General features: G+C 39.9%; 1 protein-coding gene across 1 annotated transcript; it reads right to left on the minus strand.

Annotated features, from left to right (window-relative positions):
* Nucleotides 1-3,653: 3,653 nt before the first annotated feature.
* On the minus strand, nucleotides 3,654-7,648 carry LOC147627922 (uncharacterized). The gene is made up of 2 exons (XM_086814896.1): nucleotides 4,591-7,648; nucleotides 3,654-4,164 (listed from the first exon to the last, which is right to left on the minus strand). The coding sequence occupies exons 1-2, from the start codon at nucleotides 7,433-7,435 to the stop codon at nucleotides 3,770-3,772; spliced, it is 3,240 nt and encodes a 1,079-aa protein (XP_086671022.1). The 5' UTR covers nucleotides 7,436-7,648; the 3' UTR covers nucleotides 3,654-3,769.
* Nucleotides 7,649-20,252: the final 12,604 nt, after the last annotated feature.

Here is a 20,252-nt window from a genome sequence, read left to right on the forward strand (position 1 = left end):
TCATGAAGTATACCCACACTTTCCTTGTGTGGTCATCAATAAATGTGACATAATACTTGCAGTCTCCCATAGACATGGTCTTCGTAAGACCCCATACATCTGAATGCACAACATCTAGTGCATTTCTACTCACATTTCTGTTACGTGGAAATACATGCTTTGTTTGCTTTCCAAATTGGCATGCTTCACATATTCTCTGCATACCTTCAACTTTAAACTTTGGCAGCCCTGTCACAATTCTTTTAGTCTGCATAGACTTCATTCTCTGCACATTCACATGTCCAATTCTTTTATGCCAAATGTTTGTGTCTGCAACAATTCCTGAACCATTTGTAAACATCGCAGCACTCACTTCAGGCATGTTTACATTCAATGTAAACATTCTGCCCACTCTGTTGCCTTTTGCAACCAACTTGCACTTGTCTTTAAAGTCTTCAACATAACAATCATCAGGGTTAAACCGAACCTGCAAACCTTGCTCAATCATCAAGCCAACTGAAACAGATTCTTTGTTATGTTCAGAACATGAAGTACATCTGCAAGGTACTTCACTTTGCCATCCTGCATAGACAATATCACATCTCCAACATGGGCAATTGGATGAGCAGTGTCGTCCCCTTTTTCCACAAAACCTAGTCTTTCAAGGTTTTTCATCTCCTTGAACCACTCCCCATGACTTGTCATGTGGTTCGAAGCACCTGAATCAACGTACCATACATTATCTTTATGTGCTGCTTCAACATTTTCAGACATGGCATTCACGACATGCTGCATAACAAACAACCATTTATTATCCTCATTGTTTCTGCTCAAGGATGCATAGTTGTTTTGCTGCAATTTTCCATTTTGCATGTAAGCCTGCTTCTTATAACAATCTGCCCCTGCACATGTCCAGGCTTATCACAATAAAAGCATACATGTGTATCATTATGCTGCCTTTGCCAATTTCCACGACCTCTTTGACTCCCCCTACCTCTGAATTGGCCTCTTCCACATGCGTGTTGTTGTTGTTGTTGTAAATTCTGGGATTGTTGTTGTTTGCTGCTGCTAGCCATAATTCTGATTACCTGTTCTGCCACCTCCTTGACCGCGTCCACGGCCTCCTCTACCTTGTCCTCTTCCTGAACTTGTGTAGAAGGCCTATTGCTCTGAACTGTTTTTGTTTTGTGAAGACTGTTGGTCTTCACCAGTCTTCACCCAAGCTCTTCTCTTCTATAATCAACATAGACACCAAATCTATGAAATTGGGAATGTTTTCCCGAGTCTGAATAGACGTCTTGAATGCCTTGTATTGTGGCCCGAGACCACGTAGACAGACTTCCACCTTGTCATCATCATCTACTGAAACACCAATAGATGCAAGGGATTCCACAATACCCTTTATCTTCAATGCAGTCATTCATAGACATACTCTTTTTCTCCACAGTATGAAGTTCATTCTTCAACTGTATCTTTCGTGCCTTGGTATTTGTTTCATAGAGTTTTACCAAGGTGTCCCACGCCTCCTTGGGGGACTTGGCATCTTGAATGTGCCCAATATGGTGTCCTGTATACTGATAGAGAGCCAATACATAACTTTTCTGGCTCCTTGGTTCCAATCCTTGATCTCTTTCACATCTGCAGCAGTCGGATTGATCTTCGGTATCTCCGGTGCCTCTTCATGCTCACCTTCTATGTAGTCCCAATAACCCTTTCGCATCAGGAAATTCGTCAACCTGAACCTCCAAGCATGGAAGTTGTTCTTATCAAGTTTCTCAGCAACAATCTGGTTTATGCCATCATTTGGCATCTTGCCAGATACAGCACTCTGGTTTGTCCTGCATAAACTGCTGTATTTTCTGCAGTGATACTATACTACACTCAAATGTCACAAACTGCTGTATTTTCTACAGCAGTACTGTACTACACTCAAATGTCACCAGTGACCTCAATGTGCATACATACACCCAATGGCAACTGTTGACCTCCTTGCAGTACACACAGTGTCTGCACAACCAATCTGTCTTCCTACAGTTCTTAAAATAGAGTTTTGCAGAGAATCGATGACTTATCCACAGTGCTCGAAATTGCTTGCTTTTTGAACAGTGGAGGTCGTAACGTGCCCGAAACGCATTTTCGGCTCGAAAAATTTTGTCTGATAGGACAATATGTTGCCCTATAGCTTTACTCCCGCGAAGAAAGCTCCTCAATCAGAGATTGTTTGTCGGTGCCTCCCGTAGAGCTCCCGACAAGGGTGTAATTGCCAACACAAACAGGGAAGAGTAGTTGAAGCTCTTACCCTCGTACCGTTTCCTGTGCTTCTCTTGCTTGCAGCTTAGTCCTTAGCATGAACCAGGCTCTGATACCATGAAAAGATGCAGGGGAGAAGAGAGCTTGAGCTCTTGCAAGCACACACACACACACACTCACAAAACCCTAAAAGAGAGCACACAAGGTGAGAGGCTGAAAATCTTCTTCTTTTTCACTCAACACTCAACACACCATATACAAAGATAAGAGTACACACAATATGAAAGGTACTCAACCAAATACATACTAGGGTTCTCTATAGTGTGAACCCAACTAAATGAGCTGGCGCTATAACTATGCCAGTCTCTAGAATGGCTGTCACACAGCCTGTCATCCCACTTGTCGCATATCACCCATGATCTCACCAACCATGCCAGTGGTGTAAGTGTGGGGCCTATCCCCCAGACGGGTCATCAGTGCCCACCGCCTCAATAGATGAGCTTGATATCTCAACATGGTAGTGGTGGATGATGTAGATTTCTTGATGCCATGAGTAGATATAAAACAAGGCTATAGTCTAGACTCGTTTTATGTCTACCCTAGCTCCCACGAAAGTGTCACTCCAAGTAAAGCATGTTTTCAATGGTAATGATGGATGATGTAGATCTCTTAAGGCAATGAGAATAGGTTATTCTCCTTACTAAAAGTGCAAATTATAAGGGAATTTTGAGGAATCTTGCTCCATACATAGTGCTAGATGTAATCACTTTCTTGAGGTGATTGGACTGTGGTATGCATATAATCTAAACAACATGTAAGAAGCCATTATGAAAGACATTATGTGCTGGAAGGTGGGTGGAGCGTGGTATGCGTGTAATCCCAACAACATGGACAGAGCCATTCTGAAGTGATTACATGTTGGAAGGCTTGTTGGGAAGAGGTGGGTGATATGTGTTATGCATGTAATCTTAACAACACGCAAGGAGCCATTCTTAAGAAATTACATGCTAGAAGGCTGGTTGGGGAACTTACATAAATGGAAATGTTACATAAGTTATAATGTTCAAAGGACAAGGTGATAGTTTAAGGGTATTTACTATCCCCCTCCATCAAAACTTGGGAGGGAAAGTAAGATGGATAGGGTGCAGTACCATAAATATATACTTTTTCTAACTAGTGAGAAAAATGATGACTTTCATGCTTAACCATGTTTTGTTGAAAGCATGCATCTAGGTTAATCGGCTTTATAGCTAAAATTTTAAAAATTTGAATCTTTTAACTTCAAGATTAGGCAAAATTACATACTAAAAGATCGTTTTTTTTTCGGACATTGATGGGGAGACTCCCAATGCAGGGAGATTTCATTGGAGATGTAGGTTGTCAACTGGATATGGGGGTGGATGGTAAGTCAGGCAAGGCCCTAAGAGGCTAAAGTGATAAGTTAGTAATGTTTAAAAAATCCAAGACAGAGGCCATGACTTATACCATTGCCGATCCATCAATAAATCACAGCCACAATTACGACTGTGAGCATTCCACCTCAAAGCTCATGTCTAGATGCCATTTGCACGGAGAGAGTGTGATGTCCAGGGGCTTGCAATCTCCGCATTCTAAGCCCCATCACAAAGTTCCGAACGACTTTCATGGTGGGTCTCTCCTTGGCTAGCTCGGTACTGCATTTCACACCCATGTCTAGTAGATCCTCGACCTCTTGCAAAATGGTCGGGTCCCTTTGAAGAGCCTTTTGCACGGCCTTGTCTAGGCCGTCTTTTGCATGCCCAGACTCTTGAAGTGCCCTCGCCCATGTGTGTAAGCTCATTCCGCGCTCTTGCAATTGCGGGCTGGTTGGCCTCATTCCCGTCAAGAGCTCAAGGAGTAGCACACCGTAACCGTACACATCAACTTTTGTGGATATACGGGACGCACCGGCATATTCTACAAGTTCAAACACAAGTGTTCATATATTAGCAACATGATTTATTGCACTCAACGATGTGAAAATAATATATTTAAATACAGGTTTTGTTGACAATAATTTTTTATTCAATGTGACAAATAAATACATACATTGTTGACATCCATGTATGTGTGTATGTATATATATGTGTATATATATATATATATAATACTTATCTGCAAATTAAAGCGGCATATTCTTTCGGTTCAAACCAGAAGGTTATACACATGCATAAATAATACTATATATATATATGTACGTACGTACGTACGTATGTGTGTATATATACATATCATTCATAATTCAATCACTAATTGCAATGTCTTCATTAAGGTAATAGATACCCGAAATATATCCAACTTAGTAGATAATAATCCCTTATATATTTAAAGGAAAAGCTATACCTGGAGCGGCATAGCCCACTGTCCCTCTAAACCTGCTGGTGCTCAAGTCTCCTGTCTGGTTGCGATCAAGAAGCTTTGCAATGCCGAAATCAGCTATTTTTGCCACCATCTCCGATCCAAGCAGTATGTTCTTAGGCTTGAGATCACAGTGGACGATGGGTTGGACATATTCATGGTGAAGGTATACAAGGCCGTGCGCGACATCCATAGCCACATTAACTCTCTCCTCCCAACTGAGACTGTTAGACTTTTCGTTATGCAAATGCTCATCTAGATTGCCTTCTTCCATGAACTCCATCACCAGCGCGACCTCCTCTCCATCCACACAGTAGCCCAACACCTTCACCAAGTTCCTGTGTCTCATTTTGCATAGAGTTTTGAGCTCATTCACAAAGCTCCTCCTGGCCTCTATCCCATACTCATACCCCACGCTTAGCCTCTTCACTGCCACTAGCATGTTCCCCCTTGCCTCCTGCATCACCCCCTTGTAGCAGACACTCACCCCACCTGACCCTATCACATTCGATGCATCGAAATTATTCGTTGCCGCCCTTATCTCCCTTGCTGTCCACGCCTTGGACTGCGGCTTCTCAATGTCGAATGACTCCATGTCAGACTCTTCAAATAGGCTCTCCTCGAAGGAGCTGGTGGCCTGCGGATTCCTACCACAGCAGCAGCACCACCATGAACAAGCACATATCAGGGACACCAAAATGCCTCCCCCTATCACACACAGACACACTATGATGATTTCAACTGATCTTTTAGAGTGGTTGGAATGAGAATTGCAGATTGTGGATAAGGGGTACCCACAAAGACCAGGATTCCCCAGGAAAGAAGCAGAAGTGGAGTTTTTATAGATCCCAACGTTAGGTATCATCCCTTGCAATGCATTGTAGGAGACATTCAAGGACACAAGGTCATCAAGGTAGCCCAGGGATGATGGCAAGTCACCAGAGAGCTGATTTTGGGACAAATTAAGGTACTGAAGGCTTTTCATTTCCCCAAGCACGTTAGGAATCTCCCCTTGCAGCTTGTTCATCGAGAGATCCAACACTTGCAGCTCTTGGCAGTCCTCCAAAGTCTCTGGTATTCCACCTGTAAACTGATTGCCGGATAAGCTCATCCTCGTCACACTCTGCATACCTCCCATGGATGACGGGATTGTCCCTGTTAAATTATTGAAAGACAGGTCTAATGATATACTAATCGTGCCAAGATTGGCCAGAGAGTTGGGTATTGGGCCTGTGAGCATGTTATGAGCGAGATTAAGGCTCTCCAACCTTATTAAGCTCCCAAAGATGTCAGGTATTCCTCCAGAGAGGCGATTATTTTGTAAATAAAAATAATTCAAGTGTTGGAGCTGGCCGAGGGCAGTGGGAATTGTCCCTGAGAGTGAATTATAGGACAAATCCATCTCAGAAATTGAATTGCAGCCTGATAATTGAGGAGGGATTGGCCCTGTGAACTTGTTCTCTTGCAAATGCATACCTTGCAGGCTCTTCAGCTCACCCAACCCTGCAGGGATTTGGCCCTCAAAACCGTTGCTACCCAATTCCAGATCTAGCAGAGAGGTTAGGTTTTTCACTTGCTCAGACAAACCTCCTGAAAATCTGCTTGAAGCAAGCCACAAGCCCTGCAAATTGCTCAGATTAAACAAAGAAGTGGGCAGGGAACCCCCTACTGCAGTGTAGTGAATGACTAACTGCTGGACCTGTGCACATCCCCCTATTGTAGCAGGGAGCGTTCCCCCAAGTCTAGAGTTGCCTTTAAATGATAGCCATTGCGCTTGACTTAGCTGCCCTATCTCCTGTGGAATACTTCCTGAAAGATTATTTTCACCTAGCTCCAAATGTATCAATTTAGTACAATTCATGATTGACGTAGGGATAGCACCAGTAATGTCATTTGAATAGAGAAACAGAGACTGCAACTGTGCTAATTTGCCTAATGATTCAGGGATTTCTCCTGTGAAAGAGTTTGTCTCCAAACTGATTTCTGTTAACATGGTGCAGTTACCCAGTGTAGCCGGTATGCTCCCGGACAAGGAGTTGTTGTCAAATCTGAACGTCTGTAAGCTTGCTGCAAGCTCGCTCCAATCAGAAGGCAATGGTCCTGAAAGCTCATTATCACTCAGGCGAAGGAAAAAAAGCTTTGTGCAATTGGTGATAGAAGGCGGTATGCTGCCGTTAAGGCTGGAGCTGCAGAGACGGAAGAACTGCAGGTTAGAGAGAAGGCCGATATCGGATGGCAATTCACCTGTGATTAAGTTAGAAGACAAATCAAGGTAGGCAAGAAGGGTCAAAGTGGTTAGAAATGAAGGAAACTTGCTCGAGAGAGAATTGCTGTTAAGATCTAGGTATTGCAGTTGAGTGCAGTTTGCTAATGAGGTTGGGATGCTACCAGTTAGATCGTTAGCGCTAAGGTCAAGGTGGGTGAGAGAGTCGAGCTTTCCTAAGTGTGGGGGGATGGGGCCATGGAAGCTGTTATTGGATACATTAAGGTAGGAGAGGTTTGATAAGTCTACTAACTGAGGGGTGAGCGTACCATTGAGCTGATTTGAATCTAAGAGAAGCGCAGTGATTACATTTTGGGTGCTGCAATGGATGCCCGGCCAAGTGCAATAATCTGATGAAGTGTTCCATGAGGTTAGGAAGCCTGTTGGATCCAGTGCGATGGACTGTTTGAAAGCAAGCAGGGCAGCGAGGGTGGTGTTATAGCTTGCTGCTGTTGCAGAAACAGCAGCAGCAATGCCGGTGAGATGCAGATCACGGGTGGTGGAACAAGCAGTAGTTACGGCAAGGAAAAGAAGGAGATTTAGTATTGGAGATTGCCGGGAAGCCATTGGATTTGGAATTTGGGATGAGCAAGGCGGCCTGTGAAAAAACCAAAACCTTACAGTGCTCACATTCCGTATCCAGTCTGCTCTTTAATAATATATTCCAAGGGGGAGAGAAGACGACGTTGTCACTACCAAGCATGTGAAATGAAGCATTCAAAAGTTGCTGGCTTCGTTTTGAACTCCACCATGTTTGGCTAAGTTTTCCAAGCTCGCTTCGTGGCACGAAGGAAGTGCCGTGGGAACCTTGCCTTAGTTCCAATGATGAGACAATGATATATTCCTTCTCGTGTGCATAAATAGGCTGTCTAGAAAAGAATCCAAAATGGAGATTCACGATGACATGGCACATCAGTGTCCCGACTCCCAATCCAATCATAGTTGCAATCAGTGCTCCAATCCTACGTCTCCTTGAAACGTTTTTCGATTGTTATCAACGCCAACACATGTGTTTGACAAACAAAAACATAGGCCTTTTCTTCTTAGCTCGTATGAAACCTAAGGCTTTTTAACAATACATTCTACAAAGGTGGTGCATGCACTATATGACAATGCAGAAAAATACAAATATATGACAATGCAAAAAAAAAAAAAACAAGGCTTCAACATGCAAGCCTTTGTAAGAAGGTCAACCAAGATTTTAGGTTGCAAAAAAGAGGCTCACTGCAAATCTTGGACTTATCAAACCTTCTCCTTTCCTTGACTACTCACACCAACTTAACCAAGAAAATGTATGTTTGCTTTTGGCCTACTCTTCTTTGATCATATGAAACCGAAGGCTTTTTCAAGTAGATGTTTTGGCAGATTCTTCTTTGATCATAGCAAACCAAAGGCTTTTTCAAGTAGATGTTTTTCTATTGTTTTTGGTTGTGGGGTCCATTTCTGTAAGTTATTGACACAACTTACAAAAATGGACCAAACAACCAAAAAGAAGAGAAAAAAAAAGCTTTTTCCCAACCGTTTATCCTCAAGCTTTATAAATAATTTTTGTAAAATCTCAAACATTTATTTAATGGCAAATCATAATTTCTCAACTTGGTGGTTTTAGTTTTCCAACTTTGAAAAATACACGAAATTGTAGTTTTTTTAAACCTAAAATATAGGTGTGATTCCTTAAATTTTGTAGGGTTCTTAAAAGTTTTAAAAAAATATTTTACAGGGAAAAAATAAAAGTGTTGTAGGTACATTGTATAGATAACATTACAGTGAGGATGCAAGCACATGAAATGAAGCATTCAATTTGGTAGAAATTGTAAGTAGAGGCGGCTACTCTCATGCGGCTTCATTTTCAACTCCACCACATTTGGCTAAGTTTTCCAAGCTTGCTTCATGGCAATAAATGCACTAAGGAAACCCCGAACCTTGCCTTAGTTCCGATAAGGCAATGATTTATTCTTTGTTGTGTGCATAAATAGGCTATCTAGAAAAGAATCCAAAATGGAGTTTCATGATGACATGGTACATTTTTATGCACATATTTTAGTCCCAATCCAATCATAGTTCTAATAAGGCAATGATTTATTCCTTGTTGTGCATAAATAGGTTGTCTAGAAAAGAATCCAAAATGGAGTTTCATGATGACATGGCACATTTTTTAGTCCCAATCCAATCATAGTTGCATTCATTGCTCAAAGAAAAGAACAATCCTCCAAAAAGTCCCAACCTAATCACTATTTCTTTCGTAGCTCCAATCAGTGCTAGAAAAAGAATTGTCCTCCATCTCTGTTATTTGACTAGTCAAAAAAATGTTCTTTCTACCATTGCTATCAAATGCAACACATTTGTTTGACAAAAAAAAACATAGGCCTTTTCTTCTTCTCTCGTATGAAACCTAAGGCTTTTTAACAAGACCTTCTACATTAAAGAACCCTAGCCCTATAGCTTGAGTCAAAGGTGCTGCATGTACTATATGACAAAGGCTTCAACATGCAACAACAACATGCAAGCCTTTGTAAGAAGGTCAACCAAGATTTTAGGTTGCAAAAGAGACCACTTATTACAAATCTTGGAGGACTCACTTACAAATTTTGGAGTTATCAAACCTTCTCCTTTTCTTGAATACTGCCACCAAACCAATTTAACCAAGAAAAATGTATGTTTACATTTGGCCTACTTTCTTTAATCATATGAAACCGAAGGCTTTCTCAAGTAGATGTTTTGGCCTATTCTTCTCTGATCATAGGCAACCTAAGGCTTATTTCACGTAGATGTTTTTCTATTGTTTTTGGTTGCTCTGTCCATTTCTGTAAGTTATTGACACAACTTACAAAAATGACCCCAAAACCAAAAAGAAAAGAAAAGAAAACTTTTTCCCAACCATTTATCTTCAAGCTTTATAAATAAATTTTGTAAAATCTCAAACATTTATTTAATAGCAAATCATAATTTCTCAACTTGGTGGTTTTAGTTTTCCAACTTTGAAAAATACATAAATTGTAGTTTTTGGGCTAAATTTTTTTATAGAGCTGTGATTCCTTAAATTTTGGAGGGTTCGAAAAGTAGAAAAATATAATTTATAGGTAAAAATAAAAGTGATGTAGGTACATCATATAGAGAACATTATAGTGAGGATGCAAGTATGAAACGAAGCATTCAATTTGGTAGAAATTGTATGTAGAGGCGGCCACTAAGAGAAGCACAGTGATTACATTTTGGGTGCTGCAATGCCTGGCCAAGTGCAATAATGTGATGAAGTGTTTCATGAGGCTAGGAAGCCTGTTGGATCCAATGCGATGGACTCTTTTGTCACGAACTCCGGGTTCGCAAGTACATGCATACGATTCATGACTTGCCTTGTGCATCCATCATGAGGGCACCATCCACATCCATGAAAAATGGTAGAAGACATGGATCGAATGGTAGAATGGCTCTCCTGGGGTTGGTTCATAATGTGTAGATGATGAGCCCCCCTGTTTGGGGAGACACATCGGGAGACCTAGTGCTGTTTTTGTGAAAGCAAAAGCAACTGGCTCCCCCCGGCTAGCACATCTACTATGCACCCCCAGACTCCCTACTACGTCATCTTTGCAGTGGTGAAGATAGACATGAGGGGAGTGGGGGTGCGTCTAGTAGAGGTGGTGTAGGCTCATCACACCCATACCATGATGGGCTTGCACCACCCTACCCCCGCGCCTATCTCACAGGTGTGGTCTGCCGTGATGACTAAGCAAGTGGGGTAGGTTGCCCACACAGGGTTGACTGGTCAAGTGGGGTAGTCTACCCCCATGGCGTCAACTGGCCCGACGACTACAAGCTCGCCTGTATATAAAATTAAAATATAAGACAAAAAGGATATAAAAAATATTAACTTTGTGTATGTGAAAAGTTTTGATGGAACCATACTTGAGTCTATGTAAATTGCGACCAAACTTGCTGCCCATATCGCTCATTTATAATGGACAGCAGATTGGCCATATCGGGATCTTGTGGGTCGATCGACATTACTACTACATACATGCATAGGCAACAAAACATGCTTGCTCTAACCTAAGCCATACTTAAAGCTTAGATAAATAATACAACATGTGATATTAGAACATTGTTAAGACCTCCTACAATACTGCTTAGAGAAGCAGGGTGGACAGTAACCCTTTCGGATGATAGCTTCTAAGGACTTTCCACATGCTTCCCACTATTAAAGCCAAAGGAAACTCCTCTTTTGCAGGTGAAGGATAGTGAGAAGATTGAGGGCTCCCCCTCCACTATGACCCTACTCAACGGATAACCACTCCTAACGTGATATAAGCAACATTTTAGATGGTATATAACAATGCCCCATGTCTCTATGCATAAGTCCATTTCCTAACCCCTTCACCCAAGGGTGCAATAAACATGAGGTTGAATGAATAAGGCCACTTACCTCGCATGTCAAGCCAACCAAGAGAAAACAACAACACAATCTTAGACAAAAAATACAACCTGTGATATTAGGACATTGTTACGACCTCCTACAATACTGCTTAGACAAGCAGGGTGAACAGTGCCCCTTTTGATGATAGCTTCTGAGGACTTTCCACACACTCCCCACTATTAAATCCAAAGGCAAGTCCTCTTTTGAAAGATAAGGATAGTGAGAAGATCAAGGGATCCCCCTCTACTATAACCACCTACTCGCCGCAGATAACCACTCCTAACGTGACATAAGCAGCATTCTAGATGGTAAATAACAATGCTCCATATCTCTATGCATAGGCCGTATGCATAAGCCATAGGGTTTATACGTAGGCCGTATGCATACGGCCTACGTATAAACCCTATGGATATTGCATACTGCCTATGCATAAGCCGTATGCATATTGCATACGGCCTACGTATAAACCCTATGTATATTGCATACTGCCTATGCATAAGCCGTATGCATATGGCATACAGCCTATGCATACGGCATATGCATAGGACTTATGCATAAGTCATATGTAAAGGCTGTATGCATAAGGCCTATGCATACGGCATACGGCCTATGCATATGGCCTATCCATAGGCCGCCGTATGCATACGGCATAAGGCCTATGCATAAGCCCTATGCATAAGCTATATGCATGGGCTGTATGCATAGGCCATATGCATAGGACATACGGCTTATGCATAGGCCTATCCATCGGCCGTATGCATACGGCATAAGGCCTATGCATAAGCCCTATGCATAGGCTGTATGCATAGGCTGTATGCATAGGACATACGGCCTATGCATAGGCCATATGCATATGGCATACGGCCTATGCATAAGGTCTATGCATAGGCCATATGCATAGGCTGTATGCATGTGACATATGGCCTGTGCATACGGTAGGCCGTTTACATACACCCTATGCATAGGGCATATGCATATTGCCTATCCATAGGCCATATGCATACGGCATATGGTGTATAGGCCTTATGCATAGATCATATGATGTATGCATAGGCCTATGCATACGGCTCTTGACCTAAACCTAATCCCTGGCACCCAAGGGTGCAAAAACACAAATAGAAGAAGCATAAACAAAGAGGGCTTACCTCTACTAGCCGAATCCGTATGAACCGTATGAGTGGCCTATGCCCTTGGAGGTCGTTCTCTTGAATAGACCTACAAAATATTATCATAATAAATCAAAACATTAGCTCATTATGCATAATAGGGCTTATGAATAATACGGCTATGCATAAGCCCTATTGCATAAGTGGGCTATGCATAGCCTATGCATAAGCCCTATGCATAAAGAGTGCTATGCATAGCCTAGCCCTTATGCATAAGCCCTATGCATAAAGAGGTCTATGCATAAGCCCTATGCATAAAGAGGTCTATGCATAGCCTAGCCCTTATGCATAGCCCTATGCATAAAGAGGTCTATGCATAGCCTAGCCCTTATGCATATCCCTATGCATAAAGAGTGCTATGCATAAAGAGGACTCTGCGAAGCCTAGCCCCCCTTATGCATAAGCCCTATGCATAAAGAGGTCTATGCATAGCCTGGCCCGTATGCGCAGAGTGCTATGCATAAAGAGGGCTATAAATAGCCTATCCCTTATGCATAGCCCTATGCATAAGAGGGCTATGCATAACCCTAGCCTATTGGCCTAACCCTAATCCTCGGCACCCAAGGGTGCAAAAGCACAAAGACAAGAAGTACAAAGCACAAAGAAAGAGGGCTTATCGTATGAGAGGCTATGCCCAAAACCTTGCTCACTTGAATAATCCTACAAAAAAGAACCATTATAAATAAAAAAGTCAATCCTCATTAACACATTAGTAAGCAAGAAGAACAAGAGAAAAAGAGGTGAGAATCCTAAACCCTACTCTTAATGCATAAGTGAATGGAAAAATTAGTTTATGTTAAGCCTAAACCTATGCATAATGCATAGAATGCTTAATAGAAAGCTTTGATGGGGGAGAGCTCTCCATCAAAGCTCTTTATGAGAGCTCTATGCAATAGGCTAGGGTTAGGGAAAGGGAGAGAAAAGAGAGGGGAAAGGAGAAAAGGAGAGACGGGAAGGGAGAGAAGCTCACCTAAATCCTATTTCCAAGCTTTCCATGAAAGCTTGGAAGAAGACATAAAAGCATGAAAGAGGGACGAAAGGAAGAAGAGCTTACCTTGGAGAGGGAGAATTGATTAACTGAAGACCCTTGCGGGATGAGTAGAGGTGGGAGGAAAACTCGCACTGCAGGGCGTAGCTGTGCATGTCCAGCAATAGGGAAGTAGGTAGGTATTGATGCTCGTTTGGCAACGATTTAGGCGGGAGTGATAGTTTCACAGGTCGATGCTGCTGAGGGAGATTTTGCTATTTTGAGCAGCGTATGTTCGCTCTGTTGGGTAGCATTTTTTTGCTCTATTGGGTAGCATTTTTTTGCTCTGTTGGGTAGTGTTTTTTTACTGCTGTGCAACAAAAAAATGCTACTGTAGTTGCTATGCAGTAGCAACTAAAACCTAGGTAAATTTCTGTTTGCAGTACTGGATGTTGTTGCATGTTTTGTATGATTCCTAAATCAGTTTTGGCTAGGTTAAAGATGTCTAACAGTGATCATCAAGGGCCTAAAGTTGGATCCGTGGCATGGTTGAGAGAGAAAATTCGATGTGTGTGTGATCCATGCAAGGGTCAGTACATACAACAATATATCATCCAACAAATGTTTGAATGTAAGGGGATTCCAAAACTCATGATGTGGCATGCTAGATGGTGTTAACCCATTTGGCTTCAAGTCCACATCATGGCCTGGGCATGGATGGTGTTAACCCCTTTGGCATCAAGTCCACATCATGGTCTACTTGGCCTATTGTATTGGTGAATTACAACCTCCCTCCATGGGTGGCAATCAAGAAAGGTCATATCATGCTTGCTCTCCTTACACTAGTCAAATATAAGGTGGCAAACATGGATGTGTACCTCAAGCCTTTGATTGAGGAGCTTGAGACACTATGGCGAGGTATCAAAGTACATGATGTTTCAAGGCTAATAAATAGGCATGAGGTGGAGGTGAAAGGAGTTTTTCTTTGGATGATGCATGACTATCATGGGTTCTCAGAGTGCTGAGGTACCTACTTGAACCTTATATACATAAGTTTTAGCCTTTAAACTTTAAGTTTATATCTCTATCTCAATCATGTCAATTAAAATAGGGTTGGCAACCTCCGGACATCATGCATGTCCGATTTGCGGACCATTACTTGTTTGACAAACATCATAGATTTCTCCTTCATATCCCAAGTATGTGCCACATGATCTCTCACCACTTATGATGAGAGATAGATATTGGTTTTTGAAGCATGGAGAAACACTCCAAATCCACCACCAAATGGGATGTCTAGACACTCAATCTTCTTTCGACTTTCATATTGGTGTGACATGAAGATCAATCATCAATAGATCCCATGCATATCTTCACGAATGTGGCAACAAATCTTTGGGATCATTTAATTGGTAAAAGAGATACAAAGGGTGCAAGGGATGACTTACAAAACATTGGACGCCTTCAAAGTGCATGGCCAATTGAAAGTGAGAGTGGTAAAATAGTCCTTCCAAAGGCACCAATAAGGTGAAAAGTGTGATTGCCTCTTTTCGTACACCAACGGGAGTAATGCATTCATTGAAGGGTGCCTTCACAAAGACCAAAAAGAAAGGAGAGGAACAATTATATGGCCTCAAGACACATGATTGGCACAAGATATTACAGGTATATAAATATTCGCTTTTTAATTTTCTCTTTGTGGTACATAATTTGTAAGATCATATGCTAACTTCCATTTTTTTCTATGCATAGTTTATTCTGCCAATTGCTATAGTTGGTTGTGGAGATAAGAATGTGAGAGAGGCTATTTACAAAATGGGAAGCTTGGTGAGGTACAAATCTTCTCTTTAATTCACTAAGTTCTATTGCTTATTTAGAATTCTCATGTGCTCACAAGTTATGTATTGGTAAATAGTACACATAATTGCTATGTATGTAGGTACATATCCTTAAACGAGATAGATCCTACATCCATTGAGATGGCTTGTCTCTCAATGCTATTGAGGCAGTGTGTATGATCGAGGACAACTTCCCTAGAACAATTCTCACTAGCCAATTGTATCTTGTGGTGCATTTGGTTGATAAAGTGGCGTTGTGTGGCATTGTTCATGTTTGATGAATGTTTTTCCTTGAAAGGTTCATGAAAACCTTGAGGACTTTGTGAGACAAAGAGAAAGGCCAGAAGTAAGCATGGCAGAGGGATGGTTGATGCAAGAGTCTCTTGTGTATATCTCAAAACATCTATCTCGCATAGATCCTTCCATGCCACGATTATGGAGCAATGAGGAGGATGACCGTCTAATCACTAATGTGCCTTAGGGAAAAGGAAGGCAACGAAGATTGGATGAAGCATTATGCCACAAGGTGAATACATTATGCATTCTGAATAGTCCCATCATGGAGAAGTGTATTGGGAGATACAAGGATATAATCAATAGACAAAAGGATGAGAGAAGAGCTTTCAGAAGAGAAAATAGATGCTTGCCATTCCCGCCTAGCTTGGAACCTCAAGTAAGTGCATTCTTCATCTCTATCTCATGTATATACCTTGTTTAATATACTATATGTGCTAAATGTCATGCTTTTGTTTAATGTTAGTACAAACTATATAATGCAATATGGTCAGAGGGAAGGCACTTTTGAACAGAGCATGTGGATTCTAAAAGAGACACATTTGATTGTGGTGTGATGGTAACTTTTGATCAAGAAAGTTGAGCCAGTAGACATGATACCAATGTCATAGACGACAATCTTCAATATTGTGTAACTATTCAGGATTTTCTTGAGATTGGACTTAGAGCATTTAGTCTATTCATTTTTTATGTCAAATGGTTCAAGGTGCTCAAGCAACCATGAAGAAACAGCCAAATGGGTTCTTCCAAATTGATTCCACAAAGTTTTGGAATGATGAGAAAGATACCTTCGTACTACCTCAACACTGTCAAGAGGTTAGTAACCCAACCAATCCCAAATTAAATCTTGATGTAGCATAATAAAAGTGTAACCACTTTTCTTTGTGATATTAGGTTGTGTTTCATGCCAATCGAATTGATCCAAAGTGGTGGTATGTTATACAAGTTTCCCCTCATTCAAAACATATCTTTCAAGATCAAGATGTGGAGGCGGAATCTCTGGAAAAGGTGCAAGTAATGCCTCAAATCTGCTCATTGGAAGAAGACTATGAAGGAAACATTTTGGACGGGGCTGATGAAGAGCATGAGGAACATCAATCCGAAGAAGATGACGAGTCACCTATCAATCATGACAATGCTTCCTTAGATCATGATAGTAGTGATATTGATATTGATATAGAACCCCATCTTTTCATTGAGCTTCAATTAGATATAGACATTAATGAAGTAACACATATGGATTTATTACAAGATGGGATAGATTCATGATCTTAACATTGTTTTGCTTCTCAAATGTTTTCAACTATCTTTCTTTTTGCTTGAACCATGGCTCCAAGGATTTTAATGGATGATTTTTTAAAACTATATATCATTTTCTTTGTGCCTGTGACATGTATTTTCAAACTTCAACATTCAACAACTCTCTGGAATTTCATGTAGCGAAAATAGCAAAAAAATTTCATTGCTATCAACTCTATTCAGCAGTAAAATCATAGTATAGCACAGAAATTTTGTTGCTAAAAGCAATGCTCAGTAGTGAAATTTCGCTGCTATAAACGCTGTGGAGCAGCAAAATTTCACTGCTAGAAGCACTATTGGGCACAATGAGATTTTACTGCTGCGGACCAGCGAACAAAATCCCCGACATCCCGACAAAAAATGCATTGCTGAAACGCTACTACAAAACACTGTTGCGCCCCCAATGTGTTGTAGTGATATATGTGCCATGTCACGCACCATGCCAATATTATTAACTCTTATTTTGCTAGGGAAAGAAATATCAATCAATGTTTCTTTCATGGCTCCAAAGTCCCAATCCAATCAGAGCTCCAATTAGTGCTAGTAGAAAAAGAATCGTCCTCTATCTCCTATGTTTGACTAGTTGGAAAAAAGTTTCTTTCTACTAGTGTTATCAATGACATTTAACACTGTTGCGAGCAAAAAAGGTAACTGATGAGGGTTACCTAAAAAGATTCCCTCCCAAAAATGTATGAAATCTTAAAAATGGCTTTAAAACATACTTTTTTGAAAACACATCTAGAATTACATGTATAAATTTAAAAATTACATTAATTTTGCTATTTTTTTTCAAGATTGAGAACACGTATGACCTTCGAAGATTTATAAACTGCTACTGTTTGTGACATAAAAATAAACTTGACTTACAAAATGACATAAGAGTCTACAAAACTTAAAGAAATATCAATCTTTTTCAAATAAAAATTTAATTATAAATTTCATGAATATAAGACACTTTTTTAATGGACTTTCTTGGGACAAATTCTACCACTATGCATAAATATGAACATTATTTGACAAGCACTTAAAAAATATTAGAATACATAACAACATAAGCTCCATAATTTATGAAAAGTTCTACAAACGTCCTTAGTCTATTTCTAGACCCAAATAGTAGCAAAGCCTTTAGTACATACTTACCTTGACAGTTTGCATGAAATAATTATTTGCTCTATTATTTATAAGTAGATAGTGTCTAAGGGTAGTACTGTAGAATAAACTCTGGTTATAATTATTTGGAGGACATGCGAAGGATGATGAGAGATGCAATCTTTGCTCACGACATTGTCTTTGTGTACAAAGAAAAAAGAGAGGAGCTTAGGGCTTCTGGAATGGTGGTAGAGAAGATCTTGGAGCTTTCATGAGATGATGGTAGATTCAAGGTCTCCTATGCTGGAGAGCATACTACTGCACATAGGCATGGCAGAGTCCAGGCTCACATGCACCCCCCTCCTTGACATAGATGGTCCCACCACATGTATTTGCTTATAGTTCTTCAGCTTTAAAATTGAATGGTAGAACAAAAATTAGGATTAATGAATCAATTGACTCGTGGTTTTCCAAATCAATAGAGCCTTGCATATCTGGATTAAAATCAATGGATTATAGGTCATCATGGATTATCTCATCTAGCTCTTCTATCATGAATTTTTGGCATCTACTATGTAGCGATATTATTTATGATATAAAGGTTACATGGTTACATAGATAAGCATTTTTTTAATGACCTCCTCTTAAATTTGTAGTCAAAGGTTGTGACCATATGTGTTTTTCAGCTCCTTAGCCCTAAATGTAAGTTCTACCTATATCACTTTATCCCTAGGTATATTTTTTCTTTAATTCTATGATTTATAAGATTTTTAAAAAATTTTGAGATTTTATTGGCTATTATCTACTATTTGGAATGAGCTTTTATAGATATATTGGTAATAAAAATAAAAATAATTCTCATTAAAATGTAAAAATATTTCAAAGTTAAGAAAAATAGCTCCCTAAAAGTTATTGTTTTATATCAAAGTTGATACAAAACATCAACTTTTCTACATAACTCGATGTTTTGCATCAAAGTTGATGCAAAACATCAACTCTACCATAAAACTTGATATTTTGCACAAAGTTTCGGATTCTCCGAAGGAGAAAAAAGTTTGAGGATCGGATATCGATTTTCACAAATGACCTGTTTTAGTGATTCCGCCTACGCGGCCATGCTCAAATGACCTAGTCCACAAATTTTGAGTACCAACACAACTATGTTTTGACGCAATGTGTAGACATCACAAAGCGATTTGCTGCATCAATAAATCTCTTTGTGACATCTGCACATCGCGTCAAAACATAGTCATGTTGGTACTCAAAATCCATGGAATAGGTTGTCTGAGCATGCTTCCATGATCAAAATTGCTAAAATAGGCCGTTTGTGAAAATTGACCTTCGATCCTCCAACTTTTTTTCCAGAGCATTCGAAACTTGCTGCAAAACATGAAGTTTTGTGGTAGAGTTGATGTTTTGCATCAAATTTGATGCAAAACATCAAGTTGTGGAAAAGTTAATGTTTTGCATCAACTCGATGCTGTTTTGCATCAACTCGATGCAAAACATCAACTTTTCCACACAACTATTGATGGTTTGCATCGAGTTGATGCAAAACATCAAGTTTTGTGGGAATTTGATGTTTTATATAACGTTGATACAAAACATCAAGTATTGTAAAAAAGGTAGAAGTTCTTACTCAGCAGTAAGTTGGCTGCAAATGTTGTAGCTAAAACATCCTTACCATGTGTAGTAACCAGTAGGATTCAAACCTAAGTACCTGCTTGATATTTTACAAAAAAGTATTTTGGAAAGTATAAACTTTTGTTTCTTAAAGCGAGCTTTTTCATGCTTGCTAAACTCATTTAATAACTAAAATTACCATTTAACCCCCTTTTTGTCACATTAAGGATACATCTTCTTTAAAATGAGTGTGTAATTATTTTTCAAAATTAAACAACTTTTAAATAGCTTATTCATGATATTTTAAAATTCATCTGTATGTAACGAAATCTTTTAAAAAAAGTATATATTATCAATTAAGAAATTGTGATAATCAAGAGCCTCAAAATGGATTTTAATACTACTCATCAAGAGCCAAAATAGGATTTTATAATTAAGATAATAACTGTATCAAGATAACTCTTTTATAATATAATCATATAAATAATTTTTTATAGTTGCACTCTTTAGCACATCCTTAATCATGCTAACATGCCAAATGACCCAAGAAGTCTAAGCTTGAAGTGTACACATAGAAGAAGAAAAATGTATTTGTGGATAATAAAGAAGAGGATGCCTCGTCTACCTTCTCAGGAAAAGACACATCAAGTAGTGATGGTGTAGCAATGATTATGAGAAACCATAACTATGCCATAAG

This window comes from Cibotium barometz, chromosome 20 (genome assembly GCF_041138505.1).
Source record: "Cibotium barometz isolate CiBa-2024 chromosome 20, ASM4113850v1, whole genome shotgun sequence".
Classification (NCBI taxonomy): domain Eukaryota; kingdom Viridiplantae; phylum Streptophyta; class Polypodiopsida; order Cyatheales; family Cibotiaceae; genus Cibotium; species Cibotium barometz.

Excerpts from the sequence above, each read along its gene's own strand:
- LOC147627922 (XM_086814896.1), bottom strand. The coding sequence starts at position 7,435 with ATGGCTTCCCGGCAATCTCCAATACTAAATCTCCTTCTTTTCCTTGCC. Across the intron at positions 4,165-4,590 it reads AGTGGGCTATGCCGCTCCAG|AATATGCCGGTGCGTCCCGT; the intron begins GTATAGCTTTTC and ends TTGAACTTGTAG.